Source organism: Rhincodon typus, chromosome 11 (assembly GCF_021869965.1).
Source record: "Rhincodon typus isolate 14 chromosome 11, sRhiTyp1.1, whole genome shotgun sequence".
Lineage (NCBI taxonomy): Eukaryota > Metazoa > Chordata > Chondrichthyes > Orectolobiformes > Rhincodontidae > Rhincodon > Rhincodon typus.
The window spans coordinates 43,094,895-43,114,493 of NC_063342.1; the positions used below are offsets into that span (position 1 = coordinate 43,094,895).

The 19,599-nt window shown below is 38.1% G+C and overlaps 1 protein-coding gene across 1 annotated transcript in view; it reads right to left on the reverse strand.

The window, feature by feature from the left end:
* Window positions 1-1,470: 1,470 nt before the first annotated feature.
* The window catches only part of LOC125484424, an 84,048-nt gene continuing 65,919 nt past the window's right edge, over window positions 1,471-19,599 (reverse strand). The window contains exons 21-23 of the mRNA XM_048603103.1: window positions 7,968-8,126; window positions 5,614-5,773; window positions 1,471-1,988 (exon numbers count right to left, since the gene is read on the reverse strand). Of these exons, the coding sequence (XP_048459060.1) occupies window positions 1,897-1,988; window positions 5,614-5,773; window positions 7,968-8,126 (411 nt within the window). The 3' untranslated portion in view covers window positions 1,471-1,896. The remainder of the gene's footprint in view (window positions 1,989-5,613; window positions 5,774-7,967; window positions 8,127-19,599) is intronic.

The window sequence follows — 19,599 nt, forward strand, 5'->3', positions numbered from 1 at the left end:
GCATTATTAGCATTATGTCCACTCCTGGACACCAACTGTAGGAAGATTGTGAAGGCACTGGAAAGTATGCAGGAAAAGATTTCAAGAATAGTTCCGGAATTGAGGAACTTCAATAATGAAAATAGATCGGAGAAGTTAAGACTGTTTTCCTTGGGGGAGAAAGGTTGAGAGGAGATTTGACAGAGGTATTAAAAATCATAAAGAGTCCAGACAGAATAGATTAGAAGAAACTTCACATTCATGACGGGATTGAGAACAAGAGGACATAGACTTGAAATAATTGTTAAAAGTAGCAAAAGCGATATGGAGTTAGAAATTTAAAACAGTAAGAAATAATGGTCTGCAATGCGCTATGAGTTGAAACATTCAAAGGGAATTAGACCAGTCTATGGAAAGAAAAAGTGTGCAGGGTTATGAAATGAAGGCAAGTGATTGACACTAAATGATTTGCTCATTCAAAGAGTTGCTGCAGACATGATGGGCTGAATGATGTCCTTATTTACTGTAACAGTACTGTTTCCTTTTTTAAAAAACTGTTTCCTGTTTGACTTTGCAACAGATTTCCTCAATTACCTGCAGCATTCATCCTGCTGCATGAGGAGATTCTGGTTGTCAGTAGGGACCATCCACTAAAGAAGCACAAATGTTTGTGAGAAGGGTTTTGTTACATTGCAAGAACGGAATGAGTAAGAAGGAATTCATTTCCACGTCTGCAAATTTGCTGAGAGGAACTTAAATGACCCATTCCAGCTAATGCTGAGGAAGCTGTGCTGTCTCATCATAATACAAGCATAATGTATAACTTGCAAGTGTCCCAACCTTGTGGTATTGAGGTAATGGTTTGCTTGGAATATACATAATATAAATGAAGCACCAATTAATACAGAACTTAACAGAAGGTGATTACAATGATCATGGATGTACTTAGGGTGGCCAGGTAATTCTATAAGTTTCAGCTCTTTATTGACGCAGTCAACCTTAGTAATATAGTAGTTAAAGATGTAAATTGATTCATTTTCCAAAGAGAGGCCATATTTAATTGAATTTGTTGACCGGTCAGTTCTGAGAAATGAAAACATCTGGGAATGAATACACCAAGAGATCAATTTTCTAAATTTAACTCTTGTTAGTATCTAAGCAATGACACAATGACCAAATAATCCAATATCTTTGTACACTGTTGAAGCCAACAATGAATTTAAGACCTGTTTTGAACTAAAACAATATGCAGCTGAAATATCACGTTCAAGTTATTACTCCCTGTGTTCTTTAGGTTTAAAAGAATAAAAAAACTGCAGACAGATTTCTTGGAGAATTAGTTGAAAGTTGGCACTTAATATTGTAATGCTCAACCACTTAGTGATCTATGTAATAATTTATTTTCTATTGGTTTAATCTAACAAAAATGTAAATATACAAGGCAACTTATTTACAATAATTTTTTAAAAAGTTATTACAAATTGCCTTTGAAGTTATAAGGTTCAATATTTGAAGTTGTGATTGTGTTAATATTAAAACAAACAAGTGTGCATGGTTACATCTTTCAAAATAGTGAAATATTTTTTAGTGCTCACACATTGAGTTGTGTATTTTTAAATTTATTCCATTTGTTTCAGCACTTTGGTTGCACTGGCTTTATTTAAAGTGTTTCAAAGTAATGAAGTTCTAAATTACACTAAACTCGTGGGAACAATCATGAAACCTCCTGCTGGATAGATATGGCAAGTTGCAACATGGTGAATAACAGACCTTCATATGTTTTTCATTGACTGAAATTCTAATTCCTAACTGCTAGATTCTTATTGAGGAACAAACATATGTAAATATGATTGTTATCAGTTTTCATAGGTTGGCCCAGAATTGACATTTCAGATTTTTCCTTTCTTTTTGTTTTTCTCATCGAATCACTTCAATATCCCAGAACTGTGTCTGTCGTTGTTCCTCCGGCGAGTTTAAGATGATGTTGTGCTTGTCATAGAAATCACCACCTGAGAAACAATAAAAAGTTTTAAAAATGTTAAATACCATTGGTGTATAATGAAATGCAGTGCCAGGTTAGCTAACGGCTTCTCTGTTACTGAAGGCGAGTACTTTTATCTGGTAGTTGCCTCATAAGCTTTCCATCTTTTTCTTGTAACTATTTATGGAAGGTCACCAATTTGTCTCCTTAAGACATGATTGTGGCTGGTGTTTTGTAGAGGCACAGAGGTCTCATGGTCCGGTGTGACACTCCTTAACTTTACTGGACTCTCAGTTCCTTTCTTGGTGTTTGGTAAAATTCAGCCCTATATATCTGGTACCATTGATGAGATAACTTCTGGAGCTTTTTATATTTTGGTTCTACAAAGTATTCCTGTTTTGTAAATGTCTATGCAGAATTCCATTTTCAAACAATCTTTTCACACTAGAAAATACGTGATTTCCTATAATTTTTGAAAATATTTTCATGTTTCATACATTTTAGTATATAACTTTTAGATTTAGGGATTCAAATTTAATCATAGAAAATGGCATAAATACAACTGAAGCACGCAAAAGTCTATTCCACATAAATGTAGGACTTAACACTAAGAGGTTAACATGGGTAATGTTTCTTTCAATAGAATCAGAATAGAAAGGATGGTTTCTTTTGGGAGTTGCTTAAAATATTTAATGAACTCTGAAAGGCTAGAAAAGCCACTTCATCAAATAAAAGAATAAATTGTAATTGAGGAATATCAAACCCTGAAGGTCTGTTTAATGATAAAAGAGCGAGCTATGTCATCACGAAGGTGATGGAACTTAAGTCTCTTTTGTTTCAGCTTATCTGGGTGGGTTTTTGCTGGGAGAAGCTAGTTACAGCCTGAGCCGGGAGAGTGCTGAAGTAAATCAATCACTTCAGGTAGCATATTGGTAGAATCCGTTCTGTCAGGGCAGGTGAGGTCACTGAGAACCATTGATAGTTTAATGCAGCTAAGACTAGGGGTGAAGGAAGCCCAAAAGTAGTATTTATTTGGGGTGGCTGAGAAATATTGGAGCTTGGAGAAACCCCAAGGAAATATCACTTAGTGAAGCTTGTTGGATGCAAAGGAGCTGGAATTGTGCCCATGAGTAAATGTTGGGGTGCAGTCTTAGGGGAACAATGTGGAGGTAAGCAGTTGTTGAGGCAATCAGTCAGCAGATTGTGAGGGAACTATGAAGCTAGACCCTTGAAAGCGTGGGAATAGCTTGTAAAGCAGACAAAGTTTGAGTGAAATTTGATGAGCCACAGTATCTCCAACATTATGGCGTGCTGGTGAGAAATCTGCGGCATCTGACTTTGTTTTATTTGCTATTTGTTGTGTGCTGTCAAGTTTTTGATCGTAGTTTGTCTGTTCGAGTTAATTTTAGATGTTAGTGTATAAGTTTTATATATTATGGGCAGCTCACCACCATCTTTTACGGAACAATTATGGTTGGGCAATAAATGTTGGCCTAGCCAACAATGCCCATATTCCATGAATGACTAAATACTAATATATACACACAGGACCTTTGGAATTCTCTGTCCCAAAAGAATATGGAGACTCAATCGTTGAATATGTTTAAAACTGAGATTGATAAATTTCTACATATTTAAAAAAAAATCAAGGGATATGGGGTTAGTGCAGGAAAATGGTGCTCAAGCAGAAGAAAATGGTGGTTAATGCTACTTAGAGCGGCATGGTTAGCACTGCTGCCTCACAGTGCCAGAGACCCAGGTTCGATCCCACCCTCAGGCAACTGTGTGTGAGTGGGTTTTGCACGTTTTCCCATGTCTGCGTTGGTTTCCCCTGGCTGCTCCAGTTTCGTCCCACAGTCCAAAGATGTGCAGGTCAGGTGGATTAGCCATGAGAAATGCAGGGTTACCAGGATAGGGTAGAAGACTGGGTCTAGGTGGGATGCTTTTTGAAGGATTGGTGTGGACTCAATGAGCTGAATGGCTTGCTTTCACACTGGGGATTCTACGATTCTATAAAGTAGAAGTTCAGACATGGTCTCATTAAGGGTTTGAAGGGCTAAATAGCCTACCCTGGTTTCTACTACATTTCTTATTATCTTGTAGATTGTTTTACTATGGTTGGTTGGCTCGCCAAACCGGTTCATTGTTCTGCAGACGTTTCATTACCCTGCTGGGTAACATCATCAGCGCAGCCTCCGATGAAGCGCTGTTGTGTTTTCCAGCCTGTCATTTAAACTCTTCTTTGGAGGCTGCACTGATGAAGTTACCCAGCAAAGTAATGAAGCGTCTGTGGAACAACAGAGTTTAAATGACAGGCGGGAAAACACAACAGTGCTTCATCGGAGGCTGCGCTGATGGTATTACCCAGCAGGGTAATGAAACGTCTGTGGAACAACAAACCAGCTTGGTGAGCCAACCAACCACAACATCCACAACCCGAGCTACAAATTTACTCCAAAACCTTCAAGGTTGTTTTACTGTTCTAACCTTGTACAGTAAAGCTTATTTTGTTTATTCCAAATCGTGCAATCTCCAGAACAGAGAGCAAAGTGGAGTGACACAGAAACAGGAGTTAATTTAGGCGTAGTTGGATGACCAATGTCACAGAGCTGTCTCAGTCAAGCTGCAATCAATGTTTGAGCATGGTGCAAGACAGGCAAGCATGGCATACTGTGACAGCAAATTTCTTCGCACATCATGTTGCAGGTGTACAAGATGTTGGTGCAGCCACTTTTTCAATACTGCATACTATTGTGGTCCCCTGCTTTGGAAGAATGTTAAACTAGAAAGCATACAGAAAAAAATTACAAGGATATTGCTGGGACTGGAGGGTTTGAGTTATAGGGAGGGGCTGAACAGTCTGGGACTTTTTTCCTTGATGCATTGGAGGCTCAGGGGTGGCCTTATAGAGGTTTATAAAATCGTAAGGGAGATAGATAAAGCGAATAGCCAAGGTCTTTTCCAAGGATAGGGGAGTCCAAAACTAGACAGCATAAGGGGAAAGATTTAAAAAGGACCTGAGGGGCAATTTTTTCACACAAAGGATGGCGTGTGTATGGAATGAGCTGCCAGAGGAAGTGGTAGAGGCAAGTACAATTGCAACTTTCAAAAGACATTTGGACAGCTACGTGAAAAGGAAAGTTTTTGAGAGATAAGGGCCAAATTCAGGCAAATGGAACTAGTTCAGTTTGGGATACCTGGTCGACATGGACGAGTTAGGCCAAGGGGTCTGTTTCCATGCTATACAGCTCTATGATTCTATAATGCAAGCAGTAGTAGCAAATATCTGGGATTTTTACCAGATCGTAACATAAATTTGGCCATCTCCTCAGGGATTGTAATGCAACAGTAACATTTAATGCCATTTTTAAAGTTTGCAACAGACTCCGTGAATCTGACTCTTTGGATACAGCCATGCACTGTTCACAGTGCTTAGGAAACCTCAGAATTTATGCTGCCATTCCAATGTGTACTTAACATCATTTTGCATTGATATAAAACTGAGATAAATAAGTGCAGCCTTTAGTTTAAGCAAACTATACTGAGTGAACATAATAGAAATTATCCAGTAATTTCTTCAGATTTTACATTTTTATAAATTCAGATGAGGTGGAAAATTGAGTTAACTTCTTTTGAAGAAATAAATGTGTTACCTTTAATATCTAGTCGCAGATTAAAATCTAGAAAAGAAGAAATTGTTCCATCTCTATTAATGTTCCATTTCTGATGAGTGCGGCTATGCTCTGTCCAAAGACTTACTTTGGTTCCAGCCTTTCCTTGACTACCAATGGCATCTATGCACGCATAGTTCGCCTATAAGCAGAATAGAATATTACTTTAGTTAGTTAATTAAGGTCAGATTGGTTTGGGTTCTTAGGTGAACAGTTGGCTAGATTTTTTAAGAAGTGCAGATTCATACAAAACTCTACAATATATTCCCCCTGTGTTCATGAATGGAATTGAATGATTGCAGTGGAGACCTATAAAGCCAGTGGCAATCCTGTTGTGGCCATTTTCGAGAGGTGTGATAAGATTAAGTCACAATTAAGCACTTAGCTTTCTACTATCTGACTTAGAGCGTAAGACCATAAAATATAGGAGCAGAATTAGACTATTCAGCCCATCGACTCTTCTCCATCATTCAGTCATGGCTTATATATTTCTCAATCCCATTCTTCTGCCTTCAGCCTTTGATCTGCTTACTTCTTGGCTCCCCCGAAATTTTTCCTATAACTGTAGCTGTGGGGTGGATATTTCCTTTGCCAATGCTGGGTTATTGTCTATGTTTCTTGGTGTTCTCTGTATAATCGATTTGCTTTATTAGTTTGATAGGTACTTCAGAATATATTATGCATAAATGACACATTATGTATTTTGAGTCACTTGTAGACTGGACTAACTGGCTCATTTTTTAAAGAGCTTGAGTCAGCCAAAGGGTTTTTAATGGCAATCTGACACTTCTTATGATCATTTTCTGTTACTGGTCCAAATACTGGGTTTATTGCATTCAGTTTCACAGCTTGACTTCAATGAATTTGAATTCTGACTCCAGTGTCCGGAAAACAGATGAAGAATAACTTATTAAGGATATAGTGCTTAAAATTCTGAACATAATTGGTTAAATAATGATTACTAATCAGATTCAGACTCTTAATTTCTTAAATTTAGTAATAGTAAACCTGAATTGGCAACGAGTCATTGTGTATCAGTCTCTTATGTTTCCTGTTCTAATGTGTAACATCTTATATTTTGTATTGCTTGCAATACTCTTACATCTAAATTTGACTATTCTAATGAAATGCTGACTGTCCTCCTGGGTTCCACCCTCCATAAATTTGTAGTTATCCAAAACGCTACTGTTTTGGCAATGTTGCCACACTATCACTAATCTCCAGACCTACAATCCCATTTAATATCTGTACTCTTCTAATTCTGGCTTCTTGAGAATCACAGATTTTGATAGCTCCACTATTGGTGCTATGCCTTTAACTGCAAAATCTTAAGCCTTGAAGAAACTCCCTCCCGAAACCATTCTGCCTTTCTTTCATCCCTTCCTTTAAGACACTGTTCAAAATTTATCTCTTAGACTAAGCTTTTGGTCATACCTCCTAATATATATGTTACTTGGTGTCAAATTTTGCTTTAAAAAGCTCAAATGAAGTGTTTTGGAATATTTTGCATTATATATAAATAAAGAAGCATTTGCATTTGTTATTTATTCAGAATAAAATCTATCAGGCATTCTTTACCAATTGACTTAATTTATCCAGATCTCTTTGAAACCTCTAAATCTGCCTTACAATAGTCACATCGGCATTTAATTTCATAAACCATTTTTGTGACATAAAGGAGATGTATCTTCCTCTGTGCTATCTGCCCTTCTTACTTCTGTTACTAATAGGTTTAGTATCATGAGCGTTAATACTTCATTTGACAACAGGGCATGTGGGTGACTACATTAAGGGAATAAAACTCCCCTTCAAGAAAACTTAAAAATAATGAACAAACCTCTACAGTAAGAATAAAGTAAATGGCAATAAAATGTTGAATATAATTGTTTTGAAACAATTTATCAAATACATTTGCAAGGATGCTCAATGTATATTCAATATGTTTTATATTTTGCAGAAGACATCAGGAAAATAAATCCTGTATAGGAAATATACTGTGGGTCTTAGCTTGATGATTATCATATGTATTAGCTAAATATGTCCTGTTCAAACCACCTGGACATCATTCAGGCCAACAATTAAGTGTTAATATGATCAAATGAATTGGCATACAAGTGTTACAGCCTACTGCCACTTCATTTCTGTTAACACACCAGAACCTTTCCATAGCTGTTGATTGCAAAACTATGTTTCTATCTTTCTTACTTTATTATTTAAGTAACTATTTCATCAGTCAATCAACTTTGCTTACCACTAAATCAAAACTATTCCTCTAATACAATTCATCCCAGAGCATTATGTAGTGAGAGAATAACAGATATCAATTATATAATTACCTTGGATTGAATAAGCCCATTACAATAAAACCACATCTGTGTAGGTTTACCATTGTAAGGACAGACAGATAATCTAGATCCCCTTGGGTCTTCAGAATCTCCAACGACGGTGATAAACCCTCCAGTGGCTTTGTTTTTGATTTGGAAGTAGACTCTTGGCTGATGTAACAAGAACAGGAAATTGATTTTGTTAGTGACTGTTCACATGATTGTTACTCTGAGGTTTTATTTGTGAACCCTATATGACATATGTTTTGATATCAATAAATATTGATGAAAAAACTGTATTGTTGAGTAATCCAGGAACAAAGTTTGCAGAAAGTATTAAATACATTCAGTCAATGAATTAAACATATGAATTAAACAAAGCTTCATAAAACATTCATAGAACATTTCTCTTTTTGGAAGTACTTTTTCCTTCCTCTTGCTTCATGGAAACAGTTCTTCCTCCTCACAAACTTTAACCCAATCCCTTTTTTGACTCTTTCCCCTTTGCCTTTATTTTCTATTCCATCCTTTGCCGTGACTTCACCCTTTTACTTCTCCAAATTAAAATGAATTCATTTTTCATTGCAGCTATGTTCCCCGCCTTTCCTTCAGGAAAGAAATGAAATTGGCCAAAGGGTAGATTTTGAGGTTTGTAATGGAAGAGATAGAGGTAATTGCTCAAGGGTTTAGTGAGAGTTACAGATTATGGACCAAAGTAGGTGATGTTTCTTTGCGTAGGAACTGATATAGAGGAAAGTGGGTGTAGAGAACGAAAGAGTCTTGAAAAATGGAGACCGGACCCTATCCAATTTTTTTGCTAAGGATTCCACTCTGCCTTTGTCAGCTTTCTAGGCCTCTGCTAACATCTAAGTAGTGCAAATTAAGATGAACTGGCTTGATTTTACTTCCCTATTTCATGCAATCTGATGCTAGAATTTAGGGCAAGAAGCATCCCTTTGAGGTACTGACTGGGGTGAATCATGTCCAATGTGCAATGTCGTACGTTGACTGAGACCATTGGCCTCAAGAGCCAACGCAACTTCTTTTTGTTTCCTTGGTTCTGTTGTATGACAATTGGGGATTGGTTAGTTCAGTTGGCTGAATGGCTGGTTTGTGATGTGGAGTGATACCAGCAGCATAGTTCAAATCACATACTGCCTGAGGTCACCGTGATGATCCGACCTTCTCAACTTCACCCCTCACCTGGGACGTGGTGACCCTCAGGTTAAACTCTTACCACCCGTCATCTCTTATAATCAGAGTAGGTTTATGGCAACTTTAGAGACAAAAACAGAAATTGCTGGAAAAGCTCAGCAGATCTGGCAACATCTGTGGAGAGAAATCAGAGTTAATGCTTCAGTTTGAGTGACCCTTCCTCAGAACTGAGCTTTTCTAGCAATTTCTATTTTTTGTCTCTAAAGTTGCCATAAACCTGCTCTGATTATAAGAGATGACGGGTTTTTTGTCTCTGATTTACAGCACCCGCAGTTCTTTCGGTTTTTTTGGCAACTTTACTTTTTTTTTATTTTTATGACACTGGATTAAGAACAAAGAACCTATTTTGTTGTAGTATTAGAACCAAATGTTATGGGCTCCTTCTTTGAGGATTGCCACTGCCAATTTGAAAATAAAGATCTTTGCTTTTTTAAAAAAAATTGATGTAATGAAGAAATACACATTTAAGTAGTTTCCTTATATATATTTGATTGTGACTCTCTTACATCTGCTCCAGCCTCTGGTATGATATTATCCATTCATATCCTTTTCAGAAAAATAATGGATGAAAATTAAATAGGACCAAAAAACATAGGTGCAGAAATAGGCCATTCAGCCCATTGAGTCTGCCCCACCATTTGAATGAGATCATGTCTGATCTGATAATCCTCAACTCCACTTTCCTGCCTTTGCCCCATATTGCTTGATTCCCTTACTGATTAAAAATCTGTCTATCTCAGCCTCAAAATATGTAATGACCCAGCCTTAACAGCCCTCCGTGGCAAAGAATTACACAGATTCACAACCCTCTGGGAGAAGAAGTTCCTCTTCATCTCTTTTTTAAATATGCGGCCACTTACTCTGAGACTATGCCCTCTGGTCAGACTCCTCCAGAAGGAAGCAACTTTTCCGCATCTGCCCTGTCAAGTACTCTAAGAATCTCATATGTTTCAATAAGGCTTCCCTCATTCTTCTGTATTCCAATGGGAACAGGCCCAATCTCCTCAACCTCTCCTCATAAGACAGGCCTTCCGTACCAGTTTGCAACCTAGTAAACCTTCTCTAAACTGTCTCCAATGGCAAAATGAAGTGAACTGCACTGAACATGAATTGAATCTTTTCAAAAATGAGGAAGTTCTGGGTTTAGCCAAATGGCCAATAACTGATGCTTGCAATATTGAATATAAAATGTAAAAGTTAGAAAATAACAGCAGGCAGATTACTTAAAGGATTTCAACAACTGACTTACCTCCTGAAAATGTATCGGTTTCTGCCACTTGTCCTGCCTCCAATAAAACAGAAGATGGGACAACTTAACTAGGTTTAGCATATTGTTTCTCTGATTTTTTACATTGTAAACTCTAATCTCTGCTTTTGATAGGATAATATATAGATACCCTGTGGGTCTGGGTAGTAATTTTGGAGCCCAAAGAATAATTATATCTAAATATTTGTCCTTTAGGTGGAAAAGAAATTAATCATGATGGAAAAGGGTTAAGAAAATGTGAAACATTTGAAAAATGTCCTATTCTACCTCTAAATTTGGTATGATGCCAGATGGCAATACAAGCATTTCAGATTACATTCCAAATGGTTCCTGATATTTCAATCTAAACAAATAAGAAGGCAGAAAATATTTAATATGTAATGATTCTTTGACTCTTTTGTAATTACCTGGGAAAGATTTTCATCTAGAAGCTATGTTTATTTTTTACACATTTTTGCCATCTTTGATGCCAAAATTGATCATTCATTTCAATTAATTTATACTTGCTGATTTTGGGGCTTATTAATGGATTTTAATGCAGAAGATGGATCAATTCTGATCAATTGATTTGGAGTGCCTCACACAGGACACTCAAAAATCATTTAACAGTCAGCAGCTTTTAGGATCACTTAAATTATCCAGGGGAAATAGGAGGAGGATGACGGTGGGCATGGGGAGCAAAATGAATGTTAAGGATGGAATCGCTGAGTGGCACAAAAGATCCTCCCTCAATAGTAAGGGAAAGAGTTCAGAGTTCAAAGGTAGGGCGGGGGGAGGTGAAAGAGCATAGGTCAAGGGCATGGCCAACTTGACTATGTTCCTGTTGGAATGAGCCCATTGCCCCCTCGCTGTGTTGATAATTTTGGGGATAAAATTGGAGACGGATTATGAGGCAATATTTTATAATCAGCTCGTTCCCAGAGATGTTTATTGCACACCTCTGGAGCAGGTGGGACTTGAAGCTCGGTCTCCTGGCTCTAAGGCAGGGTTTCACAGCACCACGAGAGACCAAAATTATGAGAGAAATGGACAGTGTGGATATGAAGCAGCTGTCTCTACCTACCCCCCCATCCTTTGTTGAAGGGTCAATAAGTGTCCCTACCTCTGAGTAGGATTCAGGGGCCACCTGCTTCAGAGGAGTGTAATAACATCTCTGGGCAGGTTGATAAGGTGTGACTGGACAAGGTTGCTGCAAAAGAGATGCTAGGGATAAAGAAATGTCCCAGATAAATGGGTTGTTTGCTTTACAATATATAGGATCTTGGGGAACCAAGGATTTCAGGGAAAGGACAGGAAAGTTGTTGTGAGGAGTGTCAAATCGGCCATTAACCATTTAAATTGCAGAACAGGCTCAAGTGGGCTGGATGGCCTACTCCTTTTCCTATTTCTTCTGAATTTAAGTTACTTCCTGAAGCCTGATGGTAAAACCTAAGTGCTGCCACAACTGTGAAAATCAAAAGCACATTCACAGCCCAGGATGTCATAATTGAAAAGGATTATATCTTGGGTAAACATATTCTTCCATTAAAATTGAAAAGGATTATATCTTGGGTAAAAATATTCTTCCATTAAAATTGTCCACTATAACTGTAGCCCTAAGCCATATGCCAGCACTCTCATCATGTTTATATGTGGATTTCTGCTGGAACCATCCAGGATGTCTTGGGTAGATTCACTGCCACCATTCCTTCCTGTTTGTATCAGTCTAAGCTACAGAAACCAAGTGACAAAGGATTCCAAACAAACTGCACAGCAGAAGACAAGTTCAGTCTTGATGACCAGCAAGTAGGTTTGTAAGTTAATGTGATAGTTAGTTACATTACATCCGAGATATATGCTTGTCTCTTGTCAGATTATCAGGCTCAATTTAAGATTATATATACAGTGCTATTTTAGCTACAGGCTGCTAACTCTCAGAACAGTCACTGAAGCACCAAACAGCCTTTGGTAAACACACCAAACTTGTTTAGCTCCTCACAGGAACAACTCTTTATATCCCAAACGGCAGATCTTATCTTATGATGATGGTTAACGCCTTCAGGTACTGACTGTCTTACACAACATTTCTCCCTGGTTATTAAATTCTTTATGCAATTGGTTCAAATATATTAAACAGGTTGATCACGATCCCATCTCCTCCTAAATCTCTGACTTTATGAACGATTGATGATTTGGTTGGATGTAACATTAAAGAACTAGTTATTGTTACACCTGAACCTTTGTGGATCTTTGATTTCTCAGATATTCTTTACCGAGGACGTCATCTGCCATTGATGTCACTGTTGAAAACTTGTTTCACATGGAGGATCGCTAATTTCCTCAAATCATGTCAGAGGAGATAGTTGTGTTTCTGAAAGGCTTAATCTTCTTCTCTTGATATTACAGTGAGTTAGATTCATATTTGAATGTTGAATCATAGGCAGTAAAGCTGACTGGGCTGTTTTGGTACTGCCTTAAGCAGGTTCATTGACTGTAGAAGAGTTTCTGTGTAATTCCTGATGGTTGTGGATTCAAAAATATCAGGTGATCAGACTTTGAAAATTCTAGTGCAGCTGGAAGATAATTAAATAATTCTTCTGAACCTCTGACCTCCTTGTGATGAAATGTTGTCATATATCAAAATGATTCATGACAAGCAGTGTATTTGTTCCCTCAGTTTCTGTGAACAATCTTCTGAGACCTATGAAATCCTCCTCTTGACTAATGTTATGTTGAGCACTGGAATTTGGCTTCTGAACTGGGTGAGGTTCTTCAACATATTGTAGAATTTTAAGAACATTCCTGCTCAGAAATGAGAAATAGTCGGTTCCTAATGAACATTCACTTGTTCCATATAGAATTGATCTCTATATTGTAAGACCACTCACATGACATTGATTTTCTTACACTATACAGTTGTCTATCAGAAAGGGTAAATGTAGAAACATAGAAAATAGGAGCAGTCTTACATCATTCAGCCTGTCAAGTCTGCTCCACCATTCAATATGATTATGGCTGATCATGCAACTCAGAACCCTATTCCCATTTTCTCCCCATCGCTTTAGTCCTAAGAATTAGAATTCCTTCTTGAAAGCATACAATGTTTTGGTCTCAACAGCTTTCTGTCGTACAGAATTCCACAGATTCACCAATCCCTGGATGAAGAGATTTCTGCTCGTCTAGACAACCTACCTTGTATCCTTAATGTGTGATCCTGGTTCTGGACTCCCCACTCATTGGGAACATCCTTCCTGTTTTTATGTTGTCTGGTCTTGTTTGGATTTTAGAGATTTCTATGAGATGCCCCCTCATTCTTCTAAACTCCAGTTAATATAGTCCTAACTGATAAAGTTTCTTTTCATACAGCTATATACACCAACCATGAGTCAGTCTGGTAAACCTTTGTTGCATTCCCTCCATAGCCAGAATATCCTTCCTCAGGTAAGGAGACCAAAACTGCACACAATACTCCAAGTGTAATCTCATCAAGGCCCCGTACAATTGCAGCTAAACATCCCTGCTCCTGTACTCCAATCCTATCACTGTGAAGGTCAACATATCATTTGCCTTCTTCACTGCCTGCTGTACCCGCATGCTTAGATTTAGCGACTGGTACAAGGTCAGCTAGGTCTTATTGCACTTCCCCCATCCCAATCTATCAGCATTCAGATAATAATCTGCTTTCCTGTTTTTGCTACCAAAGTGGCAAAGTGGACTGTGGTTTCACTCTCCCCCGTATTGGGATTTTTGCAGCTGATACACTAACATTCAACCTAGTGTCAAGTTTGAAATTAGTCAGATATCTTGTTCAGGTGAGTCACCTATTACACTTAGGAAAGACTGATTCATATTTTCCAAAGACATATCTTCACATGATAGGCGTTCTAAGAAAGATTTGTCTTGGTATTTTATGTTTTCTTCCAAAAGTGCTTGCCGTAATGCGTTAACCTCGTCATACACCTTAGCATTCTTAATTCTGTGGTGCAACAGTTGTTTTTGACTCTTTCTTGTAAAATCTCTGCAAATGTCCCATTTACTTACTTATGTCGTATCAGTATAATACGGCTGAACATTATGAAAGTTTGTGTTTTTTATAACTGTACACCTGGAACAGCAACCTCTAGCGTCAAAGGTTTTAAATATTTCTTTGTTGATCTGAGATGTGATGTTCCGTTGAAAGTTGATAAAGTTTGATGAAATTCTTGAGCTAGGTTGCCTTTCTATTCCTGTCATTCTTTTGTGCTACTTTTGGGTTTCAGTTTCTAGTACCATCTGGACAACTCTTTTCAACACAAGATCGTCTTTTGCTTGTAATATATTTGAAGGAGAAATCCCAACGACAATTCTAACTTGGCTTAGTTCTGGTTGTAATTTACAATAGTCACAAAATTCCAGCAATTTGTGAAGCTCGATAAAGTTGTCAACAGGTCCGTCTGGAAGCTGTATTATTTTAAAAAGTTCTGTTTCTTTCATTATTCAATTGGCACTGAAAGTAAATGTGAAATACTTTTATAATATTGTGAAAGATACCTACTTTTTCTCTTACTTTCTGTCATTTTAATACATGGCCTACAATTAGACCTCAGAATAAAGAAAACGTTTTCTTGTTTTCTCTGGATTTCTTCTGTAATCCTGAAGAAATTCTGTATCCCATGGATTATCCCTTCTACACAGTTCAGATGAATTCCCTGTCTGAAGAATGAGATTTTAAAGCTGTTTGGAAGTGTAAACTCTTTCTTCATAGTCCTATTTAATTGTTGTTGCCTCTTCTGTTTAATTTATTTACTTGAAAGCTGATGAAGGACTTTAACAACATTTTTTGCGTATGTAGATAATTTTGTACAGCATGTTTAATCGTACAATTACTTCATATATGATACATACTTCCTTCAAGTTTTTAGAGTATCTTTTTGAATATTGCAATTATTTTTAATTGCTGCACCCTGAAGATGTATTGCAAATAAAGTGTTAGAATTAATATGTTTGTTTTTTAGTAAAGGATCTTAACTTTGATATTCTTATTTTCTTTTCCCAGAAATGTCTTTACATAAATTAAAGTTGAAAACTTCTAAACATTTCAGGACTATCCTCCTATTTCTGTAGAAGAAAAGCTATTTTCAGGCATTTAAAGATTGTGGAAATGCTCTAAAATGAAGAAGTGCTATCCTTTTTATTTTCTCCCAAGTTGGGGGAAAGTCTTACTTCTTGCCATTTTACATTGAACTGTTCTTGTGTTTTGAATCAATAATTTCAGTTGAACAATAAAAAAAATCCTTCACAACATATTTTCAGTAAACTACTGCATTCAAATTTTCACTATAATTTGTTGGTTATAGAATCATAGAATCACAGAGATGTTCAGCATGGAAACAGACCCTTCAGTCCCACTTGCCTGTGCTGACCAGATATCCTAAATTAATCTAGTCCCATTTGCTAGTAATTGGCAGCTCTCCCTCTAAACCCCTCCTATTCATATACCCAACCATATGCCTTTTCAATGTTTTAAATAAGGTACCAGCATCCACGACTTCCTCTGGCAGCTCATTCCACACGTGCAATTCCCTCTGCATGAAAAAATTGCCCCTTAGGTCCTTTTTCAATCTTTTTCCTCTCACCTTAAACTAATGCCCTCTAGTTTTGGACTCCCACTCCCCTACCCTCAGGTAAAGGCCTTGGCCATTTCCCCTATCCATGCCGTTCTTGTTTTATAAACTTTTATAAGGTCACCTCTCAGCTTCCAACGCTCCAGGGAAAATAGCCCCAGCCTATTCAGCCTCTCCCTACAACTCAAACCCTCCAACCCTGGCAATATCCTTGTTAATCTTTTTTGAACCCGTTCAAATTTAACAATGTCTTTTCTATAGCAGGGAGACCAGAACCGAACGCAATGTTCTAAAAGTGTCCTAACCAATGTCCTGTACAGCCACAACAGGAACTCTCAACACCTATGCTCAATGCACTGACCAATAAAGACAAGCATACCAAATGCCTTCTTCACCATCCTGTCTACTTGTGACTCTGCTTTCAAGGAACTATAAACCTACACCCTAAGGTCTCTTCGATCAGCAACACTCCCCAGGACCTTACCATTAAGTGTATAAGTTCTGCCTTGATTTTCCTTACCAAAATGTAGCATCTGACATTTACCTCTATCTAGTTATACTGCTATTTTAATGATTTTCTTAATAAGTGCCTTTCTTTGCTAATTTTAACTATCTTAATAATGCTCATTTGATTTAGATAGCGACTTAAGCCTGCTGCCAGCTTCTCAGTTTAGAATTTTTTTTTAAATCTAAAAATGCTCACCATTTCTCTCAGGAACTGAACTTACTTTGGGGGTCCAATATCTACTACTGTACCCAGGGTTTATGATTTGCATTTTTCCTGTCGCAGTTCTGGTAAGACTTTTCATGGCCTCCATAAGCTTTTTCAGTAGTTTTCACTATGTCTCACTGTTGCAATCTTCAACGAGCAGGCTTCATACCTGTCTTTTTCTTCTACTCAAATGGCTGTGGCATTTGTAAAACTTAATATTTTTCAGGTTAGCACTATCTGACCAAAATCCCCATTGCTGTTCACCATATTTTAAAAGTATAGTTGAGTGAAGTCTTCAGATTCCACTACTGCTGCCATTTGATAGATTCATTGCCACCAATCCTTGTTAATATCAGTCTAAGCTACTGATAGCAAATGAGAAGGATGCCACCATGAATTCTTCAGTAAAGACTGGGTTCAATATCAATGAATAATAACAATATTTATTACATATTACTTAATAGCTAGAAATATTACAGCTGAAATACAAGACTGTCTCCTGGCTCAACTTAAAACCTAGTAACGTCAAGTTGCCATAGTCCCAGAGGACCATAAGGCTGCTCTCTCAGTAGAGAGAGATGATTGATGGTGATTTTAAGCTGAGGGTCACCATGCCTCAAGCAAAGGGTGAGGTTGAGAAAGTAGGATCTTCATGGTGATCTCGGCTGGTATGGGAATTGAACCCATGCTGTTGGCATCATTCTGCATCATAAACCAGCCATCCAGCCAACTAATAAGACCCACTACATATTATTAATCTAACTCTATGTTGGAAACACCAAGAACAAGCAATAAAGCATGATATACTTAAGTTGAACACAACCAGAACTTGCTAGAGGCAACCTCTGGTTATCTCCTCCGAGGAAGAACCCATTATCTCCTGATGGACAAAGCTTATCAAGTGATATCAATTAACCCCTTCAGATACAAGCTACGTCATTTTACAACAGTTGGGACTGTATCTCACTCTCAGGAAGAAGCAGTCACAGACATTGAATTTGATGGGTGTGAACTGTTAGTTGGCTGGAAGCCAGAGACAGTGAGCTGATGAAGCGGTAAGAATTGGATTCTCTATTGTAAAAAAATTCAATGATCTTGTTTGCTTGGGCAAAGCACAAAGCCAAATCCACAGCCTGAAGGCTGGCCTTGGAGTATTTAACCAGACATACATGGATGCTGAAGGAGCATGCTGGTACTGAACATGGGAAGAATGTTTGCTCAGGCCATTTACTGATGCCTCAGTCAGGTTCAGAGCCAAGGTGCTGTTAACGGACTACCAACACTGATACATGAAGTTTCTTATATCAATGAGCACGTAACATTGGACAGAGACCAGGAATGCCTTGACTATTCTTATCCTATTCTTGGCTAGCCATGGTCAGTTTATCCTCTTCCTTCTTCCTCATTACGATATATCTTTACAGTGAGTTATAACTTCTCAAACTTTTGCCATTGTTGGTCAAGTATCCTTTCTGCCAAACCCCTTTGCCAACCCACTGCAGCCACCCCAACTGTACATCAATGATGTCATCGATGCTGCTTCCTGCTCTCATCCACAATTGGAAAAATTAATCTGCGCTCACCTTCACCTGGTCCATTTCTGTCTCTTTCTTTCTCTTCCTTAATTCTCTGTTTCCATTTCTGGGGACAGGCTGTCCACCAATATCCAAGTTACCTTGACTACACAGCTTCACAACCTGCTTTCTGCAAGGATTCCATTTTCCCAGTTTCTCGCTCTCTGTCACAACTGTTCTGATGATGACATCCTCCATAGTGCTGCCTCTGTCATGATCTCCTTTCTCTTCAATCAACACATATCCCCCACAGAGCCCTTGACCCTTCAAAACCCATCAAGTAAAAGGATGGCGTTCCCCTTGTCTTACTTTTCTATCCACCAGCCTCTGCATTCAAAGGATCATCCACTGCCATTCTGTGACCTCAAGCAAGATCCTAAAGCCAAACAAATCTTCCCCTTTCCACCCTCAGGTGTCAGCATTCCACAGGATCTGTACCATCCGTGACACCCTGTTCCACAACTCTCTCATGGCACCTTCCCATGCAAATGAAGTAACACTTTCCCTTTTATCTCTACCTTCTTAATGTCCAAGACCTCAAAGACACCCTCCAGGTGAATCAATAGTTTACTTGTTTACTTCTTTCAATTTAGTCTGCTGCATTCACTGCTACAATGTAGTCACTTTTACATTGGTGGGACCAAAAACAAACTAGGTGACCACTTTGCGGAACACCTCAGCTCCATTCATAAGTATGACCCTGACATTCAAGTTACTTGCAATTTCAATACACCATCTTGCTCTCATGCTAACACTTCAATGTTAGGCCTGTTACAGTGTTCCAGTAAAACCCAATGTAATCTGGAAGAAGATCATCTTATTTGCACTTTACATCCTTTGTGACTCAACATTAAGTTCAACAAATTCAGACCATGAACACTGTCCTCCATTTTTATTATACCTCTTCCCCCTTCAAGGTCTTGTCTGCACGGCTTCGCTCTCAGCAAATGGTAAAACCTACCATTAACACCATTTCCATCATTTCTCTACTACCATTACCACTCTCTTTGTCTTTTGCTCTAGGCACCCTGACCATCTCTTCCCTATATGCCTCCTCCCTGATTTTTGTATTACATAAAGCCCAGTTTTCCAGCCCTCTTCAGTTCCAAGGAAGAGTTATCTGGAATTGAAACGTTAATTCTGTTTATCTCTCCACAGATGCTGCCAGACCTGCTGAGTTTCTATTGCTGTCAGAACCATTGGAAGTCTCTGATTCTAACTTAGATCTGGGGCCTTTTTTGAAGGGTTCTAAATCCCAGGTAATTTCAGCTGTTTCAATTTCCCAGGCTATTCC